Source organism: Clinocottus analis, unplaced genomic scaffold (assembly GCF_023055335.1).
Source record: "Clinocottus analis isolate CAN_PGR_092001 unplaced genomic scaffold, fCliAna1.0.p SCAF_10, whole genome shotgun sequence".
Taxonomy (NCBI): Eukaryota; Metazoa; Chordata; class Actinopteri; order Perciformes; family Cottidae; genus Clinocottus; species Clinocottus analis.
The window spans coordinates 6,971,121-6,996,701 of NW_027175821.1; the positions used below are offsets into that span (position 1 = coordinate 6,971,121).

At 41.9% G+C, this 25,581-nt stretch overlaps 2 protein-coding genes across 3 annotated transcripts in view; one reads left to right on the forward strand and one right to left on the reverse strand.

The window, feature by feature from the left end:
• Positions 1 to 7,150, forward strand: part of flt4 (fms related receptor tyrosine kinase 4) — a 38,050-nt gene extending 30,900 nt beyond the window's left edge. The window contains exons 18-31 of one of the 2 annotated variants that reach the window (XM_068590417.1): positions 132 to 236; positions 365 to 478; positions 1,027 to 1,115; positions 1,331 to 1,490; positions 1,582 to 1,676; positions 3,316 to 3,438; positions 3,527 to 3,638; positions 3,762 to 3,861; positions 4,093 to 4,198; positions 4,308 to 4,432; positions 5,000 to 5,120; positions 5,302 to 5,387; positions 6,614 to 6,878; positions 7,027 to 7,150. In XM_068590417.1, the coding sequence (XP_068446518.1) occupies positions 132 to 236; positions 365 to 478; positions 1,027 to 1,115; positions 1,331 to 1,490; positions 1,582 to 1,676; positions 3,316 to 3,438; positions 3,527 to 3,638; positions 3,762 to 3,861; positions 4,093 to 4,198; positions 4,308 to 4,432; positions 5,000 to 5,120; positions 5,302 to 5,387; positions 6,614 to 6,833 (1,556 nt within the window). In that variant the 3' untranslated portion in view covers positions 6,834 to 6,878; positions 7,027 to 7,150. Of the gene's footprint in view, positions 1 to 131; positions 237 to 364; positions 479 to 1,026; positions 1,116 to 1,330; positions 1,491 to 1,581; positions 1,677 to 3,315; positions 3,439 to 3,526; positions 3,639 to 3,761; positions 3,862 to 4,092; positions 4,199 to 4,307; positions 4,433 to 4,999; positions 5,121 to 5,301; positions 5,388 to 6,613 lie in introns of both variants that reach the window. The other variant, XM_068590408.1, reaches the window with a different exon arrangement.
• A 664-nt stretch (positions 7,151 to 7,814) lies between these two features.
• Positions 7,815 to 23,214, reverse strand: ergic1 (endoplasmic reticulum-golgi intermediate compartment 1). Its single transcript, XM_068595866.1, has 10 exons — positions 23,074 to 23,214; positions 18,107 to 18,168; positions 15,195 to 15,267; positions 14,622 to 14,716; positions 12,459 to 12,583; positions 11,707 to 11,811; positions 11,499 to 11,559; positions 11,171 to 11,271; positions 10,317 to 10,439; positions 7,815 to 9,221 (listed from the first exon to the last, which is right to left on the reverse strand). Exons 1-10 carry the CDS (start codon positions 23,091 to 23,093, stop codon positions 9,114 to 9,116), a joined length of 873 nt encoding a protein of 290 aa, XP_068451967.1. The 5' UTR covers positions 23,094 to 23,214; the 3' UTR covers positions 7,815 to 9,113.
• Positions 23,215 to 25,581: the final 2,367 nt, after the last annotated feature.

Below are 25,581 nucleotides of genomic sequence, written 5' to 3' on the forward strand. Positions count from 1 at the left end.
TGTACATGGACGCCAAATGCATTTACATTTTGCAACTGCTCGACTGCGACTGTTTTTGTATTGCAATGAAACCCAAGCCAGTCCTGCGTAGATCAATGAGCATGAATATTCTGTGGTTTCTCCGGACGTAGGAAAGGTTTTAGGTCACGGTGCCTTTGGAAAAGTAATCGAAGCATCGATCTACAGCGTCAGCAAGAGCAACAGTTTGGACACAGTAGCTGTCAAGATGCTGAAGGGTGAGATTTGTGTCACCCTGAGATGCACAGCATTTCCTGTAATATATACTGTATAACCTGGTAGATGAACAATACAAACATAAAAACAAGCTGTATGTTATGCATAATGCTCCACCGGTGTGTTTCAGACGGAGCTACAGCCAGTGAGCACAAGGCCTTGATGTCAGAGTTAAAGATACTGATTCACATTGGTAACCATCTGAATGTAGTGAACCTGTTAGGAGCCTGCACCAAGCCAAATGGTGAGATTTACACCTTTTACAATAAAGATAATGCGTTATATCAGCAATGTTGTAACAGTGAGGTCTCATAAAAAAATGAGAACGTCATGATTTTGGAGAATGTTTCCTTTGGAATATTAAATTGAAAATGTAATTTAGACATTGTCTTTTTGGGGACTTTTTTACACTCTGAAGATCTATTTTGTCCACCCCGGGCATCTTTTTTTTTTCAAGCAAATGTAATGTAGAAAAACAAACAGCTGCTTCTCTTTTTCTTTGACACACCTAATTTTATGTCAGTACATCATTTTGACCCACAGAGCACATTTTTGTGGAGCGCACATCTGGAATGGTTTAACCCTGTTTACCCTAAACAAAAGCAGAAACGTAACCGTTCAGCTCACCCCGGGTGGTCGGAAAAAGTAAGCTCACCAAAAAGAGTCAGAGAGCTTATTAAATGACTTTTATCAAGTAACAAAATAATGTGAGCAGTTAAAATATGTCTTATGCCTTTTCTCATACAGTACTCTAATGATAGAAGCTGACTATTAAATCGTGTGTATCAACAGGTCCACTGATGGTGATAGTGGAATACTGCAAGTACGGGAATCTGTCTAACTTCCTACGATCAAAGAGAGAGTTTTTCCTCCCTTACAGGGTATTAAAACACACTAAAGCAATACCCCTTTCTATCGGTTTGTTCTGCTGTGATAATATGGCCACAGAGATACTCTTCTTTGCTTTAGCTGGGTCTATATTTCTTCTAAATGTCTTCTCTCCAATGACCAATATTTTCTTCTCGCACATATATTCTGCAATTGTTTTTTTTGTCGTTAATAATGGAGGCGAAGCATTGAATTGTTTCCCACTCAGGACCGCTCTCCTAAAACTCAGAGCCAGGTGAGACGGATGATCGAGGCGGGTCAAATAGACCAAAGAGCTCCCGGCCCGCCCCCCCCTCGCTCCTCCCCACTCATCAATCCTCAGAGTCCGTCGTCCAACACGCCCAGTGAGAATCCCACAGCGGAGAAAAGTGAGTCTGCTTTAATTCACAAGAGCAGATCCTTTCAATTCCCGTTCTTTTATCTTTCCATGACCGACTTTCTCTCTTCTTCTCTCTCCAGTGGAGGACTTGTGGAAAACTCCGCTGACGATTGAAGACCTAATTTGCTACAGTTTCCAGGTGGCTCGTGGGATGGAGTTCCTGGCCTCCAGAAAGGTTAATCGTCAGCAGTACAAAGACTTTAATTTAATGAATGAGCTTTAGTGAATTGTCAGCAGGCATTAGGTTGTAACCTGGAGCAATGTCACGGTCCTGTCTTGTAGCTAAGCAGGCTTCGAGTATGCAGTGTGTTCAACGGGAGCATAGTATAATTCAATCAAATATACTCCATACTCTTTGCATGTGCTGTTGATAGACACAAGTACCAATAATGCAGCGCACCCAGGAACATGAGAAACTACTCACAGCCGCAGAACCTTAAGACACATTGTGAATGGTTAATGGTGGAACAAAACATGAGCTATGTACCATCGAAAAACATGTTGCTTGCTGTAAATTGTCACAGTTTGATGTCCTTTGCCACATGATTGAAAAACATTCATTTCTGATGATATACAGAAATATATACACTTTGCTGTTTTAGACTCCGTTTAAAACAGTACACGTCTGTAGTGTATTCAGGTATCATGTGATGTCGTATCGGGACACAGCTTAGGATGGATTCAGGCAGCGGGGAAAGACATATTGATCGACTGAGATACAAAAAAAAAATACTCTCTTCTAAGTAAATGTCCTCTTAGAGCTAATTTAAGGAGCGACTCACAGAGCTACTGACAGCTGAGAACTCTTGAGCAGAGAGGAGGGATGGGGTTGACCTCCGTCGCTATGGATGACATCATGCTCCTGAATTGAAAGTAATTGGTTGTCAGGTGAACAGTCACTGTCGGTTAATGGGAAATCAATTTGAATTAGTACATAGTCGTGTGAAGGGGAGCCAGCCTGCGTGATATGAAATTAGATTAGAAATAAATATGTTTGTAATCAACAACAATTTTAATGAAATGATATTACGAACAAATGAAATCTGATTACAATTTAAACAATTAATTGATCAATTTAACCATCGTCAAGAATTTAGAATCTTAATTATAAATGAATGGAATTCACTTAAATCCAAAACTATAATTCAAGCATTTGATTACATTTGAAAGGAACAGTTTAATTGTCCCATTTGTTGATTATTTAATGTGCGCTTAATGTTCTTTGAAGAGGACATATTTTCATTTATTTTTGGTTCTCAATCAGCTGAGATTTTTTTTTTCTATTCATCAGCACTGTATCCAAAAAGTGAAGAAACATCCAAACGGTCGTCTCTGGTTTTATTGGATTGCGCCTAGTGGTTGGTGAGCTGCTCTCACGTACCAAGCCTCTGGTGATCGGGTGAATAATCACTTAAATGGTGTCAACCAAAAGCGGCCATAATTTATAATGAATATCAACAATCTGACCGGACGCTAAGCAGAATGTCTGTCTTTAAATGACTCACCATCGTGAACCTGGAGGCACGTTTACCTGACAGCTTCGTGAACGATGTTGGAGCTATCGCAGGGATTCCACAAAGCTCTGCCTGGCCGAGACATAGTCCAGTCCCAGTTACAAACTGACACACACACACACACACACACACACAGCAACAGTTTATGAAGAAACTGCTATTTCCTGACTCTAAATCATATCTGTAATTCACTCATCAGGGAAAGAAAGGTGGAATCGATGCACGCAAACACTCGGACAAACATTCAGTGACACGCGCGTTCTGGTTGTGATGCATGTGTGGTCATGTGTGTATCCGCAGTGTATCCACAGAGACCTGGCAGCCCGGAACATTCTCCTGTCAGAGAGCAACATCGTGAAGATCTGTGACTTCGGCCTGGCCAGAGACATATACAAAGACCCCGACTATGTCAGGAAAGGCAACGTACGGCATCCTCGCGGTCGCTACGCTTTTGAGCTCCAGGTTTGCTACCCGTCTGTGATCAAACATTAAACTCCATTTATTCTCTCAGGCTCGTCTGCCTTTAAAGTGGATGGCTCCGGAGAGTATCTTTGACAAAGTGTACACCAGCCAGAGTGACGTGTGGTCTTTTGGAGTTCTCCTCTGGGAAATCTTCTCACTGGGTAAAGACACTCATTTTGTTCTTTGTATGAAAGTCTAACAGTTTCAATACCATCTCATACAATAAATAGTTTTTCCTATATCTGATATCTTAATGAAAGTTTCGTCTTTTAATCCTCCCTCAGGTGCTTCTCCGTACCCGGGAGTACAGATCGACGAAGACTTTTGCAAACGATTGAAAGATGGCGTGCGGATGAGGTCACCGGAGACTGCCTCCCCCGAAATGTAAGCCGAGACTTTGATTCATTTTTCTCTCATCTTTTGCTGTCAAGTAAGATTCATAGTCCTCTAATTGCTAAAAACCCATCCCAAAGGCAAATGAGAATATCATAACGTTGACTAACTAGTTCATAAAGGAGAGTAAATAGAGTCAGATTTGCAGCTCTATTAGTGAGTCAGCGAGGTGGAGGACCTCGCTGGTGTTCTTGTTGTGACGGTGCTGCTCTCTGCTGGTAGATACGGCATCATGCTGGCCTGCTGGCACGGGGAGCCCAAACAAAGACCGACCTTCCCGGCCCTGGTTCAGATCCTGGGAGACCTGCTGCAGGACAACAGCCTACCCGTGAGTCCATTGCCAGAAGGACATTAATTGTAGCGTGTGCAAGTGAGTTTTGAAAAGAGTCTCCAGGTCTTGCATCCTTGAATCTCAATCTTTTCCGACGACCCTTCAGGATGGGAAGGATTACATACCTTTGAACCACTCACAAAGCTCAGAGGATGATGGCTTCTCACAGGCCTCATCACGCCCTCCATCTGAGGAGGAACTGAGACTGGCCTGCAACACTCTACCCGCCAGGTACTAAGACATGTTTATCCTGTATTACTTAACCACCACATGCTAATGGGAAAGATGGTCGTACAGAATGAGGTACAAGCCAAAAAACATAATGCCTCTGGTCACGGCTGTTGCCTTAGCGGAGGCATGAAAACAGGGAATCTTTCAAGGAATTTGGAAACAGCTGTTTATTTAACAATAGGAAATAGTCTCACAGCAACATCCAGCTACTAAATTAGTAAAGCTTGTAAAAGTACCTCATGGTGAGATTGTCCTTGTAAAAGTACATTTTACAATCCATTATGGCAAAAATCTGAGATAAAGTAATGTTTAAAGCCCCTCCCCGCCCCCCACATCTTGTTAATGATGTGACACACATGGGGACTTCTTATTGAACTTGCAGATAAGAAGATCATTTTGTTGGTTAAATATGTCATCAAATCACACAGCTGACAACCTTTTCACAGCACATACAACATATAAATATAAACTGCAATTTGATTCACTGAAAACAACCTTTTCTGCTTCGAATCTGACTTGTGGTATTTAGTGTGGTAGCTTATAATCATTTATTTACCTCATGACCAGGTATTATAACTGCATGCCCTTCTCCGGCTGTGCCTTTGTGGGACCCTCGAAACTATGCCAGCCCACAGTGAAGACGTTCGACGAGTTTCCCCTGGGGATGTATCCACAAAAAACTCCTCAAGTAAGCTCTTTATCTTCTTATCAACTGTTGATTAATGTAACCGGTGACATTTAGCAAATGCCATTCGACTTTATAAATATTTTTCTCCTCTGGTAATCACCAAAAATAGTTGCAGACATAGCAACGGGGTCAACCAAAGGCATTTTGTATTCACATGGTGTCTCACTGTGTGTCTTCACAGGATAACCAGACAGACAGCGGGATGGTTCTGGCCTCCGAAGAATTCGAAAGAATTGAACACAAGCACAGGGGTGCCGTCTCAAAAAGGTTATTCATACAAAAGCTGTGGTCGATAGTGCCGTCCGTAACTGAGGCAGAACATATTCACAGCCAGGAATTTAGACGCAGTACAGTCAGTATGAGAAAACTGGCATTCTCTCCTGCTTTGAGGCATGTAAGAATCACAGCTTATGGGCTGAAGCTGCAGTAGTCTTGCAAAAGAGGTGAGCATCAGCTGGGTAAGTAGGAGGAAGCGGCAGTCTGAGTCATTTGACAGTTTGGAGAATTAGGCTCAATAATGAGCAGGAAAGTAGAAGAATAAGACTAATTTATCCAGCAACTCACTCCTACTTACTGCAAAGATGTAGGAGGAACCTTTAAGAGCAGCTCTGACGTGATCACATGAATATTCACATGCACTTGGAGCCAGAAAAGCCGATCAGACACAAGGATTTCACCAACCATCCGCTCCATTGTTCAACAGTGAGATCGAGTACCGCATCGACAAGGACGGCAAGAAAAAGTGGTCCAACGTTGCATCAAAATTGTGTTTTCAGAAAGCAGAAAGATATACTCTGATTAGATGATGCATTGTTCATTATTACCACATCAGGTCAGTCTTAACCACCTTATGAAGTATGATATATAGATTTTATTATCACGCTTGAGAGTGCGATCACATACAGAATAAGGCTTGCAAAGTCCAATATGTCTGTTACTGTCAACTACTCTCATAAAAAGACCATTACGTTCTAACTTTCCCACCCTGTCTGTGCACTGAGCCCCACCGAATCCAACAGAAGACCAAGAAAAAATGGCTTCATTCAAAAGAAGAAAAAACAGTAGTGTTTTTTTTTTAATCAAGCGTAACTAAAATATGGCTAAATTGTGCATTTGTTTAGGACTATTTTTAGCGTGAGTATTTCTGGAGCCAGAGTGCACATGTTCACCCAGCGCGGCTCTCTGATGCGTTTTAACAGTTTTTGGACAACAATGGAGCTCTATGTTGAGAAATAAGCTACATGAGGCAACACAGAGCATATTTGTTCGCAGGATCAGCTGGTCTTGTTGACAGAGTCACCAGACTTATACCCTGAGTCCCAAATTCCACTTTTAGCAGTTACAGGTTTAGCGCTTAGAGATAGACCCGAGTTACTTTGGTCCTTCCCCCCCTTAGAGAAACAACATATTTTCATGAACTCAGAATAAGCAGCATACCTACAGTACAGCTCCACACTGTATATCCTGATTTTAGTTTTGTTTTGCTCTCCCAGTCGCATGGACAGCAGCAGCAGCACAGAGCCGCTGACGGCCTCCCATGGTTCCCTGGGGCGAAGCAGTGACCCAGGCAGCTCCAGGCACCGTCCCAACTTCTTCAGCCAGCTTTCAGGACAGACCTTCTACAACAACGAGTACGGACACCTGTCCGAGGAAGGCTTCTGCGACTTCTTCTCCTCGCCTGATGTCCCCTGCCTGGCCTCCTCCAACGTGTGATCTCACCCACGATGCAGCTCGAGAGAAAAGAGGGGGTTTTAAAAAGTGGGTCAAGGAAGGCGTGTAGGTTTTAGTAACGTTTAAGTAGTGACGTGTCATTTACAAATAAAGATCGGGTGATAGATCTTATGACCAGAGCTTACCTTAGTTATCTCTTCCTCTCTCCTCTCGGGCTGCTGCCTCAACAAAACAGACTGAGCTATATGTGCCTGAAGATCCTCTAACCGGCCACTGGGTGGCAGCATTACGACAGAAACAAGTATTTTCTATTCACATTTATAATTTTATCTTTTATATACAGAGTATTCTTCCTTCATTTGTACAAATTATGACTAAAATGGGAAGCAATAAAAACGTGTACCTTGTTATTTCGTGGAGGTGGAGAAGCTTAATTACGACATGACACCATGAGCACGGAATAAGTGACGAAGGTAAAACAGAGCGATCCAGGGCAAATAAAAAGGAGCGAGTCACACCTCTTATCGGAGCTGGACGTCAGCGTGATGACAGCTGTGACAGTTTAACACCCTCTTACATGCTCGCATCACAATCGACAACCTGCAGGCTGTTGATTCTGGCTGCCTGCTGAGGGAAATGAGCAGCTTCTGGGTGCAAAGTCCTCTTTATATACACACACACACACACACACACACATTAAAATCAGAGCTTCAAAGGTTCCATTTTCAGTTCTCATGAATAACTGTTGATGAGGGTACCTGGATAAATTCATGTAAACTGTCAGTTTATTCAATGTGAAATAATTCTCTTTTAAAGAAACAGGTCACCTCTTTGTTCAAACCAGCAGTCCCGGACTTAACCATTTTAGGCTTTATTATGAAATAATACATGGGGATAGTACTCCCTTTGACATTTGCGGACCAAATCTTTAAAACTAAGGAAATATAACCAAATGAAATGTAGCACATGTTGAATTGCTGGAGGCTGGCTTTCAGAAACCTGAACACATGGAGCATACAACAGTGATTTCTACGGCACCTTTACTCGAGGAACACATAGCATTACAAAGTAACTTGAGACGGAACAGGAAGTGGATGACCTTCACAGTTGATAGACCAGTTTCTGAGGGCTTGTGATTATCACTGTTCTCGTCAGAGTTCTTTTGAACAGCAGTATAAAAGAAAGAAAAATTACCAAAGAGGACAAAAGCCTTGGCCAACAAATTATCTTCTTACAAAACCAGATCATCCATATAATTTACAACTTCATAGAAACTCAATTATTTTCCGTACTGTGTAAAAAACAAACAGGAAAACTAAATAAATCATTGCCTTAGAAAAAAAAGACACTCACTACATATTTTTGCAAAAATTCAAATGGATTGTAAAAAGCCCAAAGCTAGGATATCAAACAGCATTCATTAAATATTTGTATAAATTGACTGAAACATAAACAATGATGAAAAAAAAAATGTTTTAAAAAGTGAATCGACAGAGGAAGTTGTAACAACAGTCATTGAAATGGCACATGGAAGAAGCTGATGGAAATCCTGAAGAGTGGACGAGGAAATAACCTAAAGGCACATGCAGTGAATACTGGAGATACAATAAGATGGGCTGAAAATATAATGGCACATGATTCAAACCAGTTTTATGGACAGTGTGACCTACAGAAACACTTTAAAGTTCAGTTTAGTCTTAATAACCAGAACACTTCCCTCAAACGATAATTCCCTTTTTTGGCATACAAACAAACGCAGTGCAGTTAGAATGATAGTTTTGTTTGTTTTACTTGAAATTAATTTAAACACAATTAGGTCTGTTTGTAAATAATTCAGCCACAACTTGAAAAATGCCCTGTGATTGAATACATGTGCAGATTTGTGTCACATGATACAACTCATTTAAAAAAAAAAAAGAAAAAAAGATTGAATATCAGTTTTTATTTAAATTTTTTTTTTTACTTCAAAGAAAATCAGGTACTTCTTCAAATACCCAGGCACACAGTCCTTCATCTCCACAGTAACAAAAGAGTTTCCTCTCGTCTCCGGACACTGAAGACGGAGGAAGAAGACATGCGATAGTCTGCGTCCACACGTCACCAGAGCAGATGGAGCCTGAGAGGAGCTTCAGTAACCGAGACGCCGCCGCGGAGCCAGCTAGTTAGATCGAGTGCCGGAGCCACTCCATTGGCCGCCTTGAAAAAAAAATCTCCAAAAGGAAGTGGGTTAGAGTAGGATTGGATTTACCTAACAGGCTAGCAACTTTGCACTTATAAATAAGACGTAGGGGGAAGCCGGGGGGGTGAGGGGGGAAGCTGTCCTCATGACATTTTCCCAATCTGAATCTTCTTCCAGGCCTCTGAAGCGGTGAATATACAGGAGTCGATGATTCCTGCGACTGTGAACGTCCCGCCGACGATGGCACAGATCTACAGGAAACACAAGCCGCCGTCAGTTTCCCCGAACTTTGATATGTTCCCCTCGGATTGGTAACGGCTCAATATCAGCTGCTTGTAATCGTGTTAAATCACAATGATACATTACGACATCTCAGGATGTGCTGGAATCCAGCGAAAAGTCCTGCTGCAGCTTGACTCACAATCTTAAACCATGACTCATAGTTGCACGATGCTGACAGTCATGTCCTAAGCATGCCAGGTCATCACAGACCCCAAGTCAAAAGACAAATAATGGTGTAGAGCAGTAGAACATATTTTAGATCATCAGCCAGGCAGCCAATTTAATCCCGACCGCATTATCAGTCAGCAGGAAACCTTGCTGATGACGTGCTATGGCTCAGACAAAATTCCTCAACTGACAAGGTCGAGTGGGGAGAGGAGGAGGAGAAACAATAATTCAGGAGGTGAAATTACATTTTTTTAAATTTTTTTCGAACGATCTTTGGAAAGAGCCAAGCTGTCTTTTTCCAGTCTCTCAAGCTCACCGACTACTAGGTTTAGCTTAATATTTATTATCCAGGAATCCATATTCTCATCCGAACAATTGAATGCAAGTTTTGTATTTACTCCTTTTCGCTCGGTTTTGGTCTCCACCAACTTCTGAGGGATATAAATGCTCCACTTTGTCCACCAGCTAGCTGCTAACTCTGTCTGTCTGCTGTTTGGTGGTCAGGTAGCAACCAGTCACTTTATCAGAGCCGTGAACCGTTGATAAGAGTGCACCCAAGCCGTCAGGCTGCCAGCTGGAAATCCAAAACAATGAGCTGAAAGAGGAAAAAACTTTTTGGAAGAGTTGGTGGGGGGAACTGTAGGTTTCTCACTACAAGCAACAACTTTTGTGTTACACTTTTGTTTTTTATGTTAATATAAAATTAGTGCATCTTTACAACAGCTGCGTATTCACATAACAGTTGGGGGAGACCCAACCACAGCGAAAAGACAGTGGATGTGTAACGAGGCTTCAACAAGCATTTTCCGATTATGTTTAAACTGTATTTAAGACGTCTTAAAGACTGAATTCAAATAAATTGACTTCATTTAAATCCCAGAGGAGAATAAACTCACTGTTGTGATGAAGCGGTAGATGGGCTGTCTCCTCTCCGTGTACTTGACTGTGATTGGACTGAGGTCGTATCGGAACCAGATGGCCGGGATGATTCTGCCCGTGTGGCTGTAAGCAACGTACTCCTGTGTGGGTGGGGGAAAAAAAAAGCGTGTTTCAAATGTTAAACGTTTTGGAGCTGCGCATGGTGAGAGAATGTGATTTAATAAACACTGAGGCGTTCAGACCCATTAGGTTTAGAAATTAATTTAGAACAATCTTGTTATTTCATTCTTATCTCCGGTGGCGGCGGCGGCGTTTATGACTCATTATAGAGTACCTTTCAGATGAAGTCACGAAAAAGTAATTAATGATTCATTGAAAATGAATCTTGGCTCAATAGATCTGATGAAGTAAGTAGGCGGCTTCAATATGTTATTGTTTTGTGATGACATTGATGTCAGTGAATTCATAAAAAAAAATGTTTTTAAAAATCACATTACAGCGACAAAACAAAAAACATGAATTAACCCAAAGAAGAAGAAGAAGAAAAGAGACAGCGATTCGTGCACTGTTCTTTATTCATGCCTATTTTGGAATAATCTTCTTCACAGCTGATCTGCACTGTTATTACTCCAAACCAGCTGTACGTCAACACAATTCTAGGAAGTGTGTTTATGGTTTGTTGACTTCTGGGGAGCATTTCCAGTCACTAGGGGTGAGCTTTCACTTCCGTGTGAGTGCACAATTTAACACGGCAAAACACGTTCTGGCCATATGTTGGGATGGTCGCGCAAACACAACATACGACATCGAGGGTCAGAGCTAACGGGTGACGGGAGAAAAAGAACCGGGGATAATGGGAGGGAGACAGCACCTTGTTGGCTACTGTGTACTGGTAGGAGAACCTCTGTTTGCCCGATAGGTCTTCATACACCGTCGGTACAATCTTCAGGATGTAGTCATGTGAGGCCAGAGCTGCATGAGAAGTAAAGTTACTTCAATGAGAGAGAACAAACATTACACAAATGGATGTAGTTTTGATCGCGATGCAGCCGCCTGGAGACTTCTCATCCTCAGCTGTGTTTCATCTTTGGATTCAAAAGACGTCCACTAGGTGTCCCGTTTCATTGCGTCCCACCATGCCTTACGTAAAGTCACATCATTGTGGATATGAGGAGTATGTGTGCAGTGTGTATACGTACGATTAGATGACAGTTTGTCAGCACCTCCTAAAGCATTGAAGGCTCCTTGTATTTTAAGTACCTGTGGGAGGGAGAGAGAGAGAGAGAGCGAGAGAGAGAAAGAGAGGGGGAGGAAGAGAGAGAAAAAAGAGATCTGTGTTCGGCCTTGATACTGTTGATTTTATCTGTCCATTTTTCTCCCATAGTGTGTTTCAGTGCGAGTCCCGACCTGGAGCTTTTCGCCAAAGGCCAACTTGTGGATGTTGTGGGTCATGTCTGGGCTTTGGGGCTGCGCTGTAGCGCTGTGCGTTGACACATGGAAGTTCCCTGGTACCTGAAGAGAGAGAGACACACACACACACGTTAATGTGAGCACCTGCAACACATTGAGTTAACTAATGGCCAAGTCTGAACACACACACACACACACGCAATTGGTTGGAAACCAAATGGCCCTCGTCTCCGGAAGAAAAAGCCACTTTAACACGTTTCACGCATTTCCAAATACTCCACAAGCGAGAGTGTTAAATGTACCACTGCTGGGTTAATCATTTTAAATGGACTGGAAAGACTGACGCACAAGATGGCGGTGGGACAAACAGGGCTTCTCGGGGCCCAGACTGCAGATGTAACTGAAGCCGATCCCAGAGCTCATAAATTTAACATAACTCAATTTAGACTGGAGGAAGCAGGTTGGCTTCATTCGTCTCAGACGGGGGGCTCCATGTCGATCTCAAGTGCAAGGCAAATAAACAACATATAGTCCAAGAGTTTATGTCCCACAAAAGATCCATATCCAATCCATCGTAACGTAATTACTGGGCACAGGAAAATAGCTAACTTTGGCTTTTTTTTCTGGGGCAGATCAGCAATTTAAAACTCATACAGTGTGTGTGTGTGTGTGTGTGTGTGTGTGTGTGTGTGTGTGTGTGTGTGTGTGTGTGTGTGTCTTCTCCTCTCTATGCTGGGAGGAGGCCTTACTTTGTTGATGGTGAACTCTCCCTCAAAGCGACAACCATCCCCCTGGTTGAGGGGAATCTTCATGGAGTTGTCTATGTGACCGACCTCGTGGCGGCCCATCTCATCCTGGATGTCCAAACCCACCACTTAAGAAACAGGGAGGCATGGGAGATTATTCAAAATCGACTGAAGAAGAGAGAATATGACCAAAAATAACATACGGTTTCTAATGCCGGTTCCAAACAATTTCGGCAATTTAGTCAAACAATAGAAATGAATCAGCTATTATCTTGAATAATTTGTGAAGCAACAATATCCAAACAGGGCTGCAACTAACATTTTTCTATAATCAATTAATAATGTATTTGTCATAACTGCGGTTTTTTTTGTGCAATTTTGTACAATAATCTTGACCTATATTTTAGTCTTACACAGACACAACATTATGAATACATGTCAAAATAAACATTCTAAATAGTTACCAGGCATTTTTCCAGTTTTTTTTGGGACACTTTATCTACCAAACAATTAACTGGTCAAGCAAAGAACTTATTGATGAAGATGAATAATCATAAGCTGCTGCTCTTTCACAGTCAAATAACAATCACATAGTTGTTAACAGCGGAAGGGAAGAATAAAGAGAGAGACTTTGCAGAGGGTGACCTGCAGAGTAAACACACAGAGTCCAAACAGACCACCTATCCTGCCTGTCTGTGTTTTTCCATCTAGACTTCGCTGCCCCTCTCCCTCCCTCTCACTCTCCCTCCTCCTGCAGGCCGCCGTGCGTCGGCACACTGACAGCGGCCTATTTTCAGAGCCGGGCTGCGCTGCGCGTTGGCCAGCAGTGCAGAGAGGGACGTCTGCTGGACCTGTGCTAAACATGCCGTCTGTCTGACCTTTGACATTCAAGACAAGTTCAACTCCCCCTCCGTCCAACCCGGTCTCAAAATACAGCACGCAAGTTAAGTCTGCCACTGCGAGGGCGTCTGAGCTGGTTGTGTGTCCTTTTGAAGACATTTAGAACTGAAAGTGTGTTCATGTAAAGTGGATCGGAGGAGAGGGGGGGGGGGGGGGAAATGCACATTATTATAAGGTTATTACACGCAGTCTTGCTTTTCCATTAAATCACAAATCAAGACCTGGCAACCCGTAAAGGTCAGTGGAGGGAGACGGTGTTTGAAATCGGAACAGCAGAGCGGAGCAGATAAATAGCAAAAAAGGATGAAAATGACAGCTTTTTCCGTGATGAAATGATTTCTCCCTCAGAGTAAATGTGTAACGGATGACAACGTGTTCGGAGGCCTGGAAAAATAAACTGATGTACAATATTAACTCGCAGGGAGGATGGCCGAGGAACGTTTCTACTCATTACATACAGCTGCTGAGTGGTTAGACCAGTGTGTGTATTTAAGGAGGGCCCCACATTTCTGCAGCAAAAAAAAAAAAAAGACTTTAAATTCTGCAAATAAACAAAACCACCATACATACAATCACCGTGAGCTTTAATTGGAAACGGCATGAGACGGCCTTTGTTAAGGCATGCCGTGAGTGAGGTCGTCTAAACACATGGCCAACAGCTGTGTGTGTGTGTCTGCATGCCAAAGCCTCTCTTGCTGAAATCCGGACTTCATTTTTCACGCAAGCGTTTAATAGCGTTTGCCATTTTTGGATATCGCTGGAATCGAACAAATGTGTGTTTTCTGCGCTGCCAGAGCCTCGCCGATTTGGGCACATGTGTGTGTCATTGGGCATAGTTTCTGATGGGAGTCACGAGGAGCAAATAACCCGTGACTGCGCTCTGTCCTGCCCACTTCTTCGACATCGAAGTACAGCAGAGGAGCCGAGAGGCAACTGAAACTCAGATTAGGTCTGTGTAGCAGCACGACATAGAACAGAAGAAACACGGGCGGGAGGCTGGCCTAAAGTCTGGTGTAATCTGGGTAGCCGTGAATACAAACTAGCATGTAGCTTTACTACTTCTTTAAGAGTCATTTTCTCTATCGAAGGCATCATTTATCTTTTTATTTAGCATAGTAAAATTAAAAAACAAATTAAAATACTGTCGGATAAAGCAGGAAAACAAGACTTTAAAAAGGGTCATACAAAAACAAAAACACACAAACAGGAAATGTAATGCAAAGAAATGGTGTAAGGTTGTGTATATTATTATTATTATATACTCACAATCACAGTGTAAGTGTGGCAAACTGATGTTTAAACTCACTTCTATCTTCCCACCACTGTCTTTATCTGGATCATCCACATACAGTTCATTTACTCTGGAATAAACAGAGAAGAGAGCAATGGTTAGATAAGCTTGAACTTTTCAATGAGACGGAAAAAAGAGTCGAGTAAAAAGAAAAAACAGAAGATTCAATCTCTGCCAACATGCATGGAGAGAACATTTGTGCATCTCCGTTAGAGTAATTTCCTTCCTGTTACACCCCCCCACCCGCACCCACCCACCCACCACCGCCCCAAGTCATCCCTTATTACACATGACCATGAGACTGATACATGCACAAAGACAATTTCCTTTGAGAAAACTGCTTCTATTCATTGGTTACAACATTAACTGAGGAGAACACATTATAATGGAGGGCATTGACATCCATCCTTAACTCCCCCATCTCGTATATTTCAGCAGACCCTGAACCCATGTTGCAACCAGCAAATTCTCCTCATGACGTTTGCGTTTCAGTCGTAGGAGATCACACGACACGCACTTATTCTGAGATTTGATGCAGCGATACCTACAGTTCTGTGGCTATGAAGCCCGTCAGCTCAGAGAGGAACAGGAAGAGGATAAAGAAACAGCAGAGGATGGAAACTGTGGGCAGAGAGAAAGAAAGTTAGAATGGATAGCTTGTTTAAACACTTAAGTCACTGCAGATGTTACTTGAATGGCATTTATTTTTGCACTAATCTCCAGTTGAACCGGCATTTCAAGGGGCGATGCAGACCAAATGAGCCAGGTTGTTCCAGCCTTTAGGAATGGCTGACCTAAGATATTCACATTAATGAAATCACAGCGGCCATACAAAATGTCCCTAAATAGTAGTTTTACTGGCGGTGTTAACCCTCCCATTACGCAGGTTTTTCAAAGACCCCGCTACACTAATTATACATTAAATAGCAGCACAACAGGCAGCCATTACTGCATCGCTGCACTAAAAGAGGTGAGCTCACCCTACGCAAGTCCTGCAAACAGCTCTTTTTTGGGTTTTCCTTCGAAAAACTCACACACTGACAATCCCTCAGACCAAAAATGCCTCTGACTAAAGGAGTCAACTGAAAGCAAAACAGAATCCAAATTAGGAATATTAACCTTAAACAATAAGTATTTTGGTTCTGTCTGAGCCTAAATAAAGCCTGCAGCTTAAAAGGAGAAGCTCAGGCTGCCTGTTTCATTTCATGTGTCAAACTAATCAGGTCACATAAAACGTTGTCATGTGTTTACTAAGATAAATATGGAAGTAACCGATCTGTGTCGGCGCAACTGTGGTTTATCCGGTATGACGAGCGCCGAGGTCAGAAAGCTCTCACTCAGCAGGTGAGGCGTGTTTACGTGGCAACTGTCTCCTAGGATCTCACTGTCACATGACCTTGTGGTTGGCAGGGCCAAACCTGCGGCGGCTTTGCATAAGGTAATGTTTAACTAACAAACAATAGGGAGTGTCTCTATGACACATAGGTCATCAATTCAGGTTCAGAAGAAGACATACAGTAATTCTTCAAAGGGTACAATACTGGAAGAGGATTACTAAAGATCAGCGTAATGGGCTGCTACCGTTTCAAACTCCCAACAGCCCCACAATGGAAATAATGACGAGCCAAATGATTTACAAAAGACCTCACATGAATGGTTTTGATTTTGAACTTTTAACTCAAGCCCATCCTTCCCAGTGCTCACACGAGATGGGCTTAAAAGGTTGCTTTATTCTAACAGAGAGCTTGTGACACACATAATCGAATACAGTAACACCATGAATCAGACAGTGACGTCGGAAACTATTGATACATCGTGTCCAGAGCTACGAAACTACTGTTATTGTTCAAAGTAAACGTGGCCCTAAAACAGAATAACAAAAGCCGGCAGGGTCAAATATTTGGCCTTTTGTGAAGAGGGGAGGCTGTTTCTGGTCTCCTCAGAACCACACAAGCCATAATGTGAGTTGCTCTGCCGAGGGTGAAGCAATAACAGTCTAATAGTCAACCCAATGCCCTCAGCCCTAGACAGTGGATGGAGACAGGAAGGGTGTTGATTGGGAACAGGAAGAACTTCCATCCACTTCCTCGTGGGGGGGGGAAACAATTTTTGTGTATATCTTTAGCAAACCATTCTCTTCCCTGTCATCCAGGAAGGCGTTTGTAATCCGTTTTTAAACTGTTCAGTGACAGCACGGCTTATCCGTGCTGTCATCAGTTTGGTTCTGGGGCTCGTCATTCTGTTCATCAGCTCACCAATGATAACCAGTAATAGTGTGTGTGTGTGTGTGTGTGTGTGTGTGTGTGTGTGTGTGTGTGTGTGTGTGTGTGTGTAATACTTTGAAGTGAACAATCACTACAATTCCAGGATGAACCAATTACTTGTGAATGACAAGGACAACTCGTGATCTAATTGCCACTGAGTCTTCTCCCGCTCCGGTGCTTTAGACAATGGCAGATGATTAATAACATCCTGTATTAGTTTGTGCTATTGCAGGCAGACACTGCCTGTGCTGAATTACTAGGTCAGGCTGTGCTGGGACAGGCAGGTACCTGAACTACAACTGTCAACATCTCACCTGCCCAAACCTTTCACGCCACTCGGCTGCTTCAAACTACACAGTATGCTAAATAATAATTGTTGTGTCAGAAGTGTCGAAACGACAAGTTGTTGGTTTTGATATTAATATAAAAAAGTCACCTGCTAACCCCTGTGCCCTACACTCCACTACATGACTCAATCCATAGCAGCTTCTCCCATTTTCTTTTGTTCCAAAGATGTTCTGTTCATTTGTTTGCTCCTTTGTCTTTCTATTTTTTGTTTTGTTCTGTTTGTCTGTCCTATGTTAAGGGTCTTTGAGTGTTTAGAAAAGCACTGTATGAAATGTGAGTATTAATATTATTAATATGAAGCTAGAACTAACAGCTACTTTGCAAAGCTTGGCACAGAAAATGGAAACGGCAACATTGTCTCTGTGACTCCATCAGACCACCAGCACTTCTCATGCGCACTAATTATCGCATTACTTCTCATTTGTTTAATACGCGCATAAGTGGAAGTGGAAAAACAACAATAAAACTCGTCATTTGGTTAGGTGTAAATGTGTTATAAGCTGCTGGGAAGAGATTCATGTTCCCTTCAAACAGAACGAGCCGAGCTGTTTTTCCTCCGTTTTCAGTGGCCGTGTTGAACCAACAGTCAACTGGCCGCAGTTTCATATTATATGACCAGACATGAGAGTGGTATCGATCTTCAAGAAACAAAGTGTAGTTTAAGTTTGAGACTAAATGGGGAGTAGAAGAGTATTGCACTAAATTACTCACATACAAATTAACCCAACATACATATGTGGACAAGTGAGCAACTAAAACTTGATTAAACAAAATATCCAAATAGAAAAAAAAACCCACAAAAAATAGAAGCTCATAATTTGGGCCGGCTGTGGTGAAGGACTACTCACTGAAAGCTCCTGTGTATGTGGGCTGGGTGAGATCTTTTGGCACTTTCCTGTAGATATCGAATCTGAGGAGAGAAAGGAAGAAAGGGAAAGGGGAGTGAGAAAAAAAAGAAGAAAGAAAACGTAAACACTACGTGCTGAGAAAAGAAGAACACTCTGTACCCATAAAGCCGTGCGTTATTACGAAAGAGTGGTGGAATGTTAGCTCTGGACCAACGCCATCATACACAACAGGTCCAGACACCCCGGCCACTACACACACACACATTTTACAGGGTAACACCTCTTCGTCTGAATGTGTGCTCTGTAATTCTGACCTGACCCCAACAAAGGTCTATGACACGCAACACACGCGCACGCACACACGCACACACACACACACACACACACACACACACACACACACACACACACACACACACACACACGCACACGCACACGCACACACACACACACACACACGGAGAGTATATCTGCTACTCAACACCAAAACTATTTAGGTTCATGAGTTCTTGCGCATGTCCTTTTTGGGCAGTGAAACATTTTCGAACCCCAAACTTCATCATCGCCGACCGGCCTTCCCACTCCCTCTTCTCCACTCTCACTCGCTCCGCTTCCTCATCTCCTTCCAAAACACTCACATCTGTTTGCATTTCTTCCACCGAGAGAGCGGCCGGTGAAATAATCACAGCTGATGCATAGCAGGACGGGGGAGGAAGTGGGAGGGAGGGCTTCCTGTCCGGCCCCGACCCTGCTGCTTCTCTTGTTTTACCGCAGCTTTCACTCCTTTGTTTTCGTCTGCCGCTCAACGACCCCTGGATCCTAAACACTGCGGCCCGCTTTCCTTCATCTCTATTCTGCTCTCTGGTCCACATCCACCTCTAACTTATTGCGCCCATGTCCCATAACTGTGAGATCAGTTAGTGCTGGTAGCTGGCAGGATATATAGGGCCTGGACAAGGGATGGTGGTGGTGGGGGTGGGGGGCGACTCAGGGAGGGGTCCCTCTTTATAAGCATCAGAATAACATCTAGAGGAACACATTTCCTGAATGTAACGCTCTGGCGTGCAGAGGGAGGGTCTCCTTCCTCCAGTCCTCCCCACCCAGACACCATCGTCATGTGAAAACCTTTTAGAGTCGAGTGTTGTTGATTTCCATATTTCTGATCTCAGTTCAAGGTTCGCGTGCTCACCTGGAGAGAGAATATGTGACCCACGTGGCCAAGAAAACGGTTTAAACTCCAAATCGGTCAGGTTTGGTCAGGCCATGACTTGGAGCTTGTCTGAATCTTAAAAAGAGACCACTGAGCTCGTTTGCAAATACTATATATACACACACACACTATATGTAAAATAATTGCGCACTGCACGCACCTTGCAAACACTTTTTAAGATCCTCACTTCTTGGATCACAAAAACACTTATTTTTAGCAGTCACAGTTTCCCACTACTAAATTTGAATATGAGGAAACTAAATCTCACTCGTCTGGTCCCTCGCGACGTGAGATGGAAACTGATGCCACGCATGTGAATTTTAAAAATAGTCTCAGATGGATGTTACTGTACATCTGTCCCCGGGCAGTCTGGACACAGGGTCTGAATTACCCTTGAAGTTAAAGGGCTAGAATAACATTACGGCATCACGGCGCCATCAATCAAACCGGTCCACAGATGATACGCTGGACCTGCCGCGGAGTTTAAATTCTGTCCATCGATTTCAGTTCTGCTTTTATTACCATCGACCCTCTCAAGCTGTTCAGGAAACTCGTGGACGTGAACATTTACACCTCACTGGTCCTCTGGATGCTGGACAGAAGCCAAGTTGTCACTTCCCACCCCGTTTGGGATGCGTTCTGTCCCCTTGGCTCTTCTATCTCTTTACCAATGATTTCAGATCAAAATTAAACTCCATCAGGTTTCTAAAATACGCGTAGAAATGACCCATGAATGAATAATGAGACTTGTATGCAGTTTTAACACATTTTTGTTTGAATAAAATATTATACGATAAAGCCAGTAAAGAAAATGTAATGTATAATACACCAGTTGTTTTGAACACCTTTGTTCAATTAAACTTGTATATGACAAGGCAGCATTTAAAACATATCAAAATGCATTACTTGAAATGCATGAGCTAAAATGAAAATGTATAAAATAATGAAGGTAAAAGAAAAAAAACAAGTTGTTTTGTGATGAAATACATTCAGTGAAGTGTGTCACTTTAAAATGTTCTGATGGAAATGCATCGTATACTGTACTACTTAATATAATTAAACAGTCCATGCGGCACATCCAATACACTCTGGTTTACTTATTTTCAGGTTGGATGAGAACTCGGTTTTACGTAATTGTCCCCACTCAGAACACTTTGTACCGATGAATACTAATGCTCACTCTTGAGAGTTCAGCTCTCGGCTGATGTTTGTAATTTCCTGAATTACAGTCAACACACCTCCCTCCGTCACTTCCCACTGCTCAGTCTTCTGTAAGAAGGGCTCACGTGTTATTAGTGAAGACATGGTGTACCAGCATCTCTCTGTTGACACCACAGGGCCGCTTTTTTAAGCAAAGGCCCTCGCTAAATAGACCGTATCTCAAATGAGTCATAGTGAGTCAGACGTTCATCCTCTTTTATGTCTTGCCGAGCAAAGCCACTTAACGGATGTTTGTGATAAATGTTCTTCTCACTTTTGATCATCTCGCATCACGAGCTGTGTCAAGGCTTTTCTTTTACGTAGGTTTCTGTTCAATCACCTGCCCCAAGTGTTCGTCAAGTATCAAACAGCAAACAGTCCCTCATAACGGCCAAAATTAAAAGACATGACATCTATTGACACTCCCTTACTGAAGTCACCCCGATCTAATTATTCTCGGCGCAAACACATTACACAATCAGGTTAGCACAAACTAAACCTGCGTGTGTCAATAAATGACATAATCTGAGGGTCAATAAAACTTGGAGATAAAAGCCTTTCAGTTATTCATTCAGATGAGCTGCTGCTGTTCAGTCATTCTCAGTGCGCTTATCCGTATTATTAGAAGCTGATCTTTGTCTATATTACTGCTGAAAAACCATTTGAGAGCAGCCCAGAAAGCCACGACATTCAGCTATTCCAGTGTTATTACCATTTTAGGTAATGTATGGTGGATAAAGGGCTTTCAGAGCATTCACATCCAGTCTAATACGCATTTAGTAATAACACACAGAGGAAGCATTTTAAGAGGGCACGTAAAGAAAACTCTTTCTGAGTGAACTAACATCAGGTTGTTTTTTTAAAAAGATAGTTGCTTTATGGATGGAAATTCTGTTTCAAACTAATATTTTTACTACATTTTAAAGATGGTAATATTCTATATTTCTCTATTTTCACCAAAAAAATCAATATATTTCTCTATTTTCACCAAAAAAATCAATAAAGAGTCCAAAACCCACAATTAACTGATCTGACTAACACATATTGCAACCAATGCAATTCTACCGCCGTAAATACACCCTACAACACCAAATCCGCAGCTGAAAATAAAGACCTGTATTATTACTGTTTAGGTAATGTTTCCTTAAAAACTATAATATCCATCTGTTTCATGAAATGACTAAGCCATCTGTAACAATAACACTAAATATTTGAGAGATCCACAGACAGCGATCCTAAAGTAATGACAGATGTATTAACGCAATGCTTGTCTCTTCTGGTCCGTCCAAAAAGAAATTACGCTGTAACACTGAAACGTACTTCTGGTGTGGTTAATATATTTGGAAGTCAAATACAGCTATGCATTCTGGGAATACACGCTGCCCAAGCTCACGGTGTAATCTACAGTAATCTATGTTGCTACACGGTTTCACACTGCTGACTAACCTTGTGTATTTCTGAGTGGACGAAACCAATTACTAGTGAGTTAGTCAATCAAACTATTTCCAGCTGTTGCGATGCAGGTTTTGTACGATTGAGTCAGAGTGAAGCCTTTGAACAGGACATGAACTTGGTGACCTTATTGACACCATGACACTCCCGCCGTCACACAACCGTCATACATTGATCATCTACTGATGTAGCGCAAACGAGAGTTACACCATATCCTGTATGTTGGTACATTCAAAACAGCTATGGACTGGAAGACAAGAGTGTCCTGTGTGCTTGTCCGGGGCCACGACTGACCATCAACTGACTACTTATACTGTACTTTCTAATCAAATGCATGGCTAGATGGCTACGACCACAAGAGTTTGCCAGATTACCAATTGGTAGAGTAACTGGCACAGTTCAAGTTATGAAGTGACCCCTGAGTGCAAACAGCCGGTCCTATATTTTGAGAAGGGAGTGCTCTATTGACAGTTTCACCAGCCCTGCAGGTGTGACTATTAGCTTGGTGCCCGATATCAAACGGTATGTATAGGTTAGTGGAATCGCTCTGTTAGCCAGGTGGATTTCTGGATGTTTATTGCATATTTTTTATCCATTTATTGGTAGCTCGTGAATCTGAACGTTCTTACCCAATCTGGATGTTTTTACCCAGTTTGTGTATTGGTGGAATAATTATGGCGCTTTGATTTGTGTTGACTAGACAGGAAGTCATGTTTGTTTAGTCTGTTTGATACGTGACTACAACCAAATGTGTATTGAATGCAACAGCCCATGAGGCGGGTTTCACATCATACAGATATTAGGATGCATCAGGGATGGATGATGCAGTCTGCACATGCGCTGCGCAGCCATGAACCCCCGCAAACACTCGTGTGAGCGTACCTGAGCATCACTCCGCCGACTGCAACAACAAATCTGCGCCTCGTGCGACAATGGAGCCCATACATGCCAAATGTTAAACACCACCGTGACAACTTGGACTCGCTCATTCGTAGGCGATGCTTTGCCGACCGTTAGGTGAATTCATCCGGAGCTCACAGACCGTATAAACACCGCCACCGTCCCTTCATACCTCATCCGAAATTAACGGAAGCTCCGTACTCACCTCCTAACATCGAAAGGCATGATGCTAGCACGTTTGGGGGGGATTGGCGGACAAAGCTACAATCAACGGGCTAACACACGGCTCCCTTCAACGCTACCGGTTGTTCATCGGTACCGGGCTGACGTCAGCTTAGTACGCTTTGCAAAAGCCGATTGGCTGAAAGCTACTTCCGCTTTGTGATGATTCTTCTTCCGGCCGAAACGTTTCTTTTTTTTTATCAGGTTTTTATGACTGGTGTTAATAAACGCTTGTTGAAAACTGTCCAATATTTAAAAACGTTATGATAGAAGCAAATCTTTTTTTTTTTTTAGGTCTAATCATGAATGAATGAAATGAAATGAATGAAAAGTACTTTATTAATCTCCAAGGAGAATTTTTTAAATGTATTTAGTTGTATTCTTTAAATTATGTATATATTAAAAAAGAAGAAAATTACAAATTAAGAGTCATAGATATTTTGTGACAATTTGAGCTTTTTCATTTGTATTAGCATTATATTATTTTTTTCGGGACCATGTACACTAAACATTAAAATCATAGAGAGAAGAGATGTTTTGCACCAGATTTTTTCACTTTCCATCTGGCACTTTGAGCGGGCGTATAGGACTAGTAAGGCGCCCTAAAATAAGTCAATCTGCAGCCCCTTGTTGGAGGGTGATCCAGGGTAACGGTATCCTTTGATACATTATAGTACAGGCTTACTTTTTACAAATGTGTGCATAAGCCATCAGTAATTCCTTGGCCAAATGTTCAAAAGCCATCCTGAAGTAATATAAAAAGACATCAAATGTATGTGACCAATATTATAAATATGTATCAAATAGTAGCTTACACTGTACTGTAAAATACATTTTCAAGTGTTAATCCTCCTCCTGTGAAACTTCTGTGGTGCAACTGGGTATTGACACTATGATGTAATATAACCACAGAATATAATTGTGGGAGATATAATTAACATTTATTTATTATATTATATTTTATCTTATACCCTATATCTGCTTGCGTCTAAATTATTGTGCATTATGCATGATTCTTTTAAGTATACTACCACAAGTTTATCAACCTAGTTTGAGGAACTGCAGTGCATTCTGGACCAAACCATGTGAGAACATTGCCTTAAAGACATCAGAACTTAGTCTCACTATGCGATTTGAAAAGTTAATTTGTATGGGATTTCCTTTTTTATCTATACTAAATGTTCTCAGAATGGTTATCCATTGTCATCACGTGTATCAAATAAAGGTATTTTTTTAAAACTAGGTTCCCATTATAACCCAGAAAAAAGAGAGCTATATAATGCTTTGATGATGTCAAAAAAATATGTTTTTTGTTTTGTTCTCCCCACACTCCTATAAATACATGAAACGAAACATGTTCATCTCAAATAACGTGTGCGTTTGTTGAGACACTAGAAGACAGGATATGCCCTGTGTTTTCCCACTGATGGCTCAGCTGTTGCCTGTAGTGACAATGACAGTAAATAGGCAGAGATGACAGCAAGTGACATCGAGGTCGGACAACAGGAAATGCCTCTGTGTCGTCCTCTGTTTCACTTCCCTTTCTGAGTGAGAAAGCCACAGTTGGTTACAGGCTATAATTATGGGAATCCAAAACAAAGAAACATCTCAAGTTCTGGTTCAAAATTCTGTCCCACTTTCAGACATGCTCATACAGGTTTATATTCTGTGAGGACATTTGTGGGAATAAATGTCATCACTTAATTAATTATTCAATTCATGTTTTGGTTTCGATCATACATAGTCATATTTTACTGGTTATCGTGGCCAATAGGTTTAATCAGTTGAACTGTATGTTTGTTCACCAGGACCCTTTTCACTGTTATTGCTCACAACTTCACCAGTTGTTTATATTCTTTCCTAATTTTTAGCACGTAAGGCCGGCCCTTTATGAACGCATTTGAGGACAAAATGTTTGGTACACACAGTTTTCAGAGCTCTGTTTAACCCGCCTCCCTCCACTGTAGTGTGTAACATTCCAGCATGTGCCACACGGTTGACTCATCTCACAGGAGTGTGAGGTTAAACCGGCTGAGAGTTTTTGCACTTTGTTGTGATTGGTTAAGTTTTTGTCCTTAAAGCCTCCCCATTCATTTATATCGGTAGATAGTTAAATCTATCTATCTATCTATCTATCTATCTATCTATCTATCTATCTATCTATCTATCTATCTATCTATCTATCTATCTATCTATCTATCTATCTATCTATCTATCCATCCATCCATCCATCCATCCATCCATCCATCCATCCATCCATCCATCTATCTATCTATCTATCTATCTATCTATCTATCTATCTATCTATCTATCTATCTATCTATCTATATTACAAATACATTGGGTGTTCCGGGCAATAAGATAACAACATTTGAGGCACTGTTGAGCAAAAACTCAATGATTGAAAGGGAGGGTGTCTGGGCACGCCTTAAAGTCTGCTTCGTAAACATTTATTTCACAACAAAACAATCCCGTCATGACTCCGCTTTGC